Genomic DNA, 4,874 nt, shown 5'->3' with positions numbered 1-4,874 from the left:
TTCGCCATGTCCGAATATGATCCATTCTGATATTTGTATTTTTTGTTGCAAACCGTATACGGACTTCGCCATGTCCGAATATGATCCATTCTGATATTTGTATATTTTTTGTTGCAAACCGTATACGGACTTCGCCATGTCTGATCCATTCTGATATTTGTATTTTTTTGTTGCAAACCGTATACGGACTTCGCCATGTCCGAATATGATCCATTCTGATATTTGTATTTTTTTGTTGCAAACCGTATACGGACTTCGCCATGTCCGAATATGATCCATTCTGATATTTGTATATTTTTTGTTGCAAACCGTATACGGACTTCGCCATGTCCGAATATGATCCATTCTGATATTTGTATATTTTTTGTTGCAAACCGTATACGGACTTCGCCATGTCTGATCCATTCTGATATTTGTATTTTTTTGTTGCAAACCGTATACGGACTTCGCCATGTCCGAATATGATCCATTCTGATATTTGTATATTTTTTGTTGCAAACCGTATACGGACTTCGCCATGTCTGATCCATTCTGATATTTGTATATTTTTTGTTGCAAACCGTATACGGACTTCGCCATGTCTGATCCATTCTGATATTTGTATTTTTTTGTTGCAAACCGTATACGGACTTCGCCATGTCCGAATATGATCCATTCTGATATTTGTATATTTTTTGTTGCAAACCGTATACGGACTTCGCCATGTCTGATCCATTCTGATATTTGTATATTTTTTGTTGCAAACCGTATACGGACTTCGCCATGTCTGATCCATTCTGATATTTGTATTTTTTTGTTGCAAACCGTATACGGACTTCGCCATGTCCGAATATGATCCATTCTGATATTTGTATATTTTTTGTTGCAAACCGTATACGGACTTCGCCATGTCTGATCCATTCTGATATTTGTATATTTTTTGTTGCAAACCGTATACGGACTTCGCCATGTCTGATCCATTCTGATATTTGTATTTTTTTGTTGCAAACCGTATACGGACTTCGCCATGTCCGAATATGATCCATTCTGATATTTGTATATTTTTTGTTGCAAACCGTATACGGACTTCGCCATGTCTGATCCATTCTGATATTTGTATATTTTTTGTTGCAAACCGTATACGGACTTCGCCATGTCTGATCCATTCTGATATTTGTATTTTTTTGTTGCAAACCGTATACGGACTTCGCCATGTCTGATCCATTCTGATATTTGTATTTTTTTGTTGCAAACCGTATACGGACTTCGCCATGTCCGAATATGATCCATTCTGATATTTGTATATTTTTTGTTGCAAACCGTATACGGACTTCGCCATGTCTGATCCATTCTGATATTTGTATTTTTTTGTTGCAAACCGTATACGGACTTCGCCATGTCTGATCCATTCTGATATTTGTATTTTTTTGTTGCAAACCGTATACGGACTTCGCCATGTCCGAATATGATCCATTCTGATATTTGTATTTTTTGTTGCAGCTGCTGTTGCCTGGACAGCAGGGGAGCCTCTGAAGATTGAAGAAGTGGAGGTGGCTCCTCCACAGGCGATGGAAGTCAGAATCAAAGTGCATTATATCGCCTTGTGTGATATAGACCTTTATTTCATGGAAGCAAAGGTATGCTATGGATAATTATCATTAAACATCAAGAAAATTTGAAGGAAGGAAATTAATTACACATCTCCTTCTGCACTGTATAACACATACAAATATTGCTTTTTGAAATGACTGATATGATACTGCTCCTTTGGCTGCAGGGCCAAACTCCTCTCTTTCCCCGCATTTTGGGACATGGAGCAGCTGGGTATGCACTCTGTTCTTTCCCATGAGTGAACTGTCTGTATTCAAAAAAATTAATCAGTCATGTTAGCAGGCATCTGGGATTTGAAAAAAGTTAATAACTGATAGCAAAGGGCATGCAGGGTTTCGAAAGGGGAAAGGGACACTAATTTTCTTGTGATTTATTGGTCGCTAACTATAGGTTGTTTGGTTGACACAGAGTTGTTGAGAGTGTTGGAGAAGGGGTGACTGACCTCAAGGAGGGTGACACTGTGCTTCTCACATTCACTGGAGAATGTGGAGAATGTGGAAAATGCAGACACTGCAAGTCAGAGGAGAGCAACATGTGTGATCGTTTAAGAATTAATACTGACAGAGAGGTTATGATAAGTAATGGGAAGTCGAGGTTTTCAATCAATGGGAAACCCATTTACCACTTCGTTGGTACATCGACTTTCAGCGAGTATACAGTTACACATGTTGGCTCCCTTGCCAAAATTAATCCAGAGGCTCCTCTGGACAAAGTCTGTATTCTGAGTTGTGAGTAAATTATTTTCTGGGGTTTTCCAAACTTAAATTGCTGATGATTGTGAAAGATCACAATGATATTATTGAATTAGTTTACATTGTATATTGATTTATAAAGTGATGATTGAATTCTTAGAGTTCTGCTTGCTGGTCTGTTAATAAAATCACCTTAATTGGAATTCCAATTCAAAATTCATTTTATTGTGGATTCAGGGATGGGGGCGACTTTGAATGTAGCCAAACCCAAGGAGGGTTCGTCAGTAGCAATATTTGGCCTTGGGGGTGTTGGGCTTGCCGTAAGTAAAATTCAGCTTCATTTCTGAATTTTTCTTTTTATGGAATCAATATGATGAGTTTACTGTTTAATTTTCTGTCAGACATCTGACCTGGGCATAACTACGCACGCAGGCTGCTGAAGGGGCAAGAATTGAAGGAGCTTCTCGAATAATTGGAATCGATTTAAACAGTGACAGATTTGAAAAAGGTTGTAAAATGCCTATTTCCATCTTTTGTTAATCACTGTATGTATGTTGACTCAAGAATTTCCTTTCTATTTCGTTGTCTGAATCGTTTTTGTTATCTGTCCTCTTTCAGCAAAGCTCTTTGGTGTAACAGAATTTATAAACCCACTGGACTACAAGAAGCCTATTCAAGAGGTTGGTTGAGCTGCCTACAATGATTTCAACTTCTCTTTTCCTTTGGCTCTTTCAAATTTATTGCTCTTTGTTGGTGCTCAATAGATCTGTAAAAGAATTTATCTTAAAGCTCAATTCAGTTTTGTGTTGTATTCGGAGAAATGTTTTAAATTAAAACTAAATTCTGGGAGCTTATCAGGTTATTGCCGAGAAAACTGATGGAGGGGTGGACTACAGCATCGAGTGCACAGGGAATGTCGAGGCCATGAATCAAGCCTTCGAATCCTGCCATGATGTATTTACTCTGCCTTCACTTCCATTTCTTCTGAAACTGTAAATATACGCTCAGTTTTAGCTACTATGCATATACTGATCAAATGGGTATGTGTTTGTTGTCCAGGGTTGGGCTGTAGCCATTTTAGTGGGTGTCCCTCGTCCAGACGTGAATTTTCTGAAAGAAAGAACAGTGATACAAACTGTACCTGGAGACTATAAGCCCCGTACCGATTTGCCAGGCCTTGTAGAATTGTATTTGGAAAAGGTAGGACTTTCTTTCCTTTGTTATTCTATGAAGATTCATTCATTTCCTTAGATTTTAGGATAGAAATGGCTCTCCCAGGCCATGCCTGCTGCTGCTTTCCTTTCCTGGCAAAAATCACTACTATTTGATCTCCATGTAATTAGTCTTTCAAGCTAACTTCTTTATTATTTTGCAGAAGCTTGAATTGGAGAAATTTATCACACATGAGGTTTCATTCGCTGATATCAACAAGGCATTTGATTACATGATTAAAGGCGAGAGTCTGAGATGTGTGATAAACGTGATTGGCAATTAAACGTTCGAGAGGAAGTCAACAGTAATATCTTAAGTTTTCCTTAAGTTTCTTACAGATTTTGTGGTGGATGGTAAATGTGAGGAAGTCAACAGGAATATCTTAAGTTTCTTAGAGATTTTGTGGTGGATGGTAAATGTGAGGGATCAGATTTGGATGTTTCTTGAAATCAAAGTAGAGTAGTTGATTGTTAGGTAAGGAAACTATTTTTTTCCTTGTAAATTTTAAAATAAATTATTTTCGCATGTACTTTTTATTTATTATTTGGGAAAGCAAGTCTTATTTTTATGTTGGTTTAATGATATTACAACTAGTATAGATTTAATTTAACTTTCTATCTATTACCAAAGGCAGAGAGAAATCAGATGGATGTGTATGTTAGTTTTGAATAACATATTAATAAAATGTTTTAACTATAAAAAAATTTTAATTTTCACTTGCTAATAATAATAGTTTCAAGTTGGTTGTGGATTAGGAGAAAACAATCACACCCTATGTAGGTGAAACCTCCAGAGTTTCAACTCTAAAATTTTCTCTACATTACATTAATAAATTACACTTACATGCTTATGGTACTTTTGGCATTCACATGTGTAGATTTAAAGAAACACAAAACATACAGGAAATACCTTAACACAATGACATAGGACAAACTTTAACACAAATTCCTTGTGGTTGATAATTTTCCTAATATCATTGGATGTTTGGAAGCACTTCTAGATTGTAGGTGAAGAGAAAAGTTGACTTTGTTTTTACTATCATTGCATTTTGAGAAGTGAGAAGTGGATTTTCATTGTAGTTGTGATTCTCGGAAGAGGTGTGAGTTGACATTTAACATTTCAAATTTTATTTTTTAATTATTATAATTCTTAATATGATATTATCACTTTTCTTAATTAATAATTATTATTATTATTTTAATTATAAATTTTGAGCCCACATAACATTATATGACGTTACATGACTTCACAACATCTCCCTCATATTGGGCTATAGAGCACCTCTCGATGTAATTATATGTCATTTGTTCTCAAAAGAAACATTATTTATTTTGTTACTAGAGAATAACCCTTGATGTGTTGCAATGTTGTCTGTTAATC

The 4,874-nt window shown here is 36.0% G+C and overlaps 1 protein-coding gene across 1 annotated transcript; it reads left to right on the top strand.

The window, feature by feature from the left end:
- The first annotated feature begins 1,260 nt into the window (after positions 1-1,260).
- LOC149140342 (alcohol dehydrogenase 1-like) lies at positions 1,261-3,955 on the top strand. The gene is made up of 10 exons (XM_089450956.1): positions 1,261-1,339; positions 1,480-1,616; positions 1,757-1,803; positions 1,999-2,318; positions 2,520-2,602; positions 2,715-2,790; positions 2,901-2,962; positions 3,141-3,236; positions 3,342-3,482; positions 3,658-3,955. Exons 1-10 carry the CDS (start codon positions 1,261-1,263, stop codon positions 3,775-3,777), a joined length of 1,161 nt encoding a protein of 386 aa, XP_089307082.1. The 3' UTR covers positions 3,778-3,955.
- Positions 3,956-4,874: the final 919 nt, after the last annotated feature.

Source organism: Pinus tabuliformis, chromosome X (assembly GCF_031772625.1).
Source record: "Pinus tabuliformis cultivar Carrire ecotype Pingquan chromosome X, CPIR1, whole genome shotgun sequence".
Classification (NCBI taxonomy): Eukaryota; Viridiplantae; Streptophyta; class Pinopsida; order Pinales; family Pinaceae; genus Pinus; species Pinus tabuliformis.
This window is presented reverse-complemented; position numbering and strand designations above follow the sequence as displayed.

Bases quoted from the DNA above. Each gene is read 5' to 3' on its own strand.
- LOC149140342 (XM_089450956.1), top strand. From the start codon at position 1,261: ATGATCCATTCTGATATTTGTATATTTTTTGTTGCAAACCGTATACGG. The intron at 1,340-1,479 runs GTATTTTTTTGT...TTTTTGTTGCAG, and splicing joins TCTGATCCATTCTGATATTT to CTGCTGTTGCCTGGACAGCA. The intron at 1,617-1,756 runs GTATGCTATGGA...CTTTGGCTGCAG, and splicing joins TTTATTTCATGGAAGCAAAG to GGCCAAACTCCTCTCTTTCC.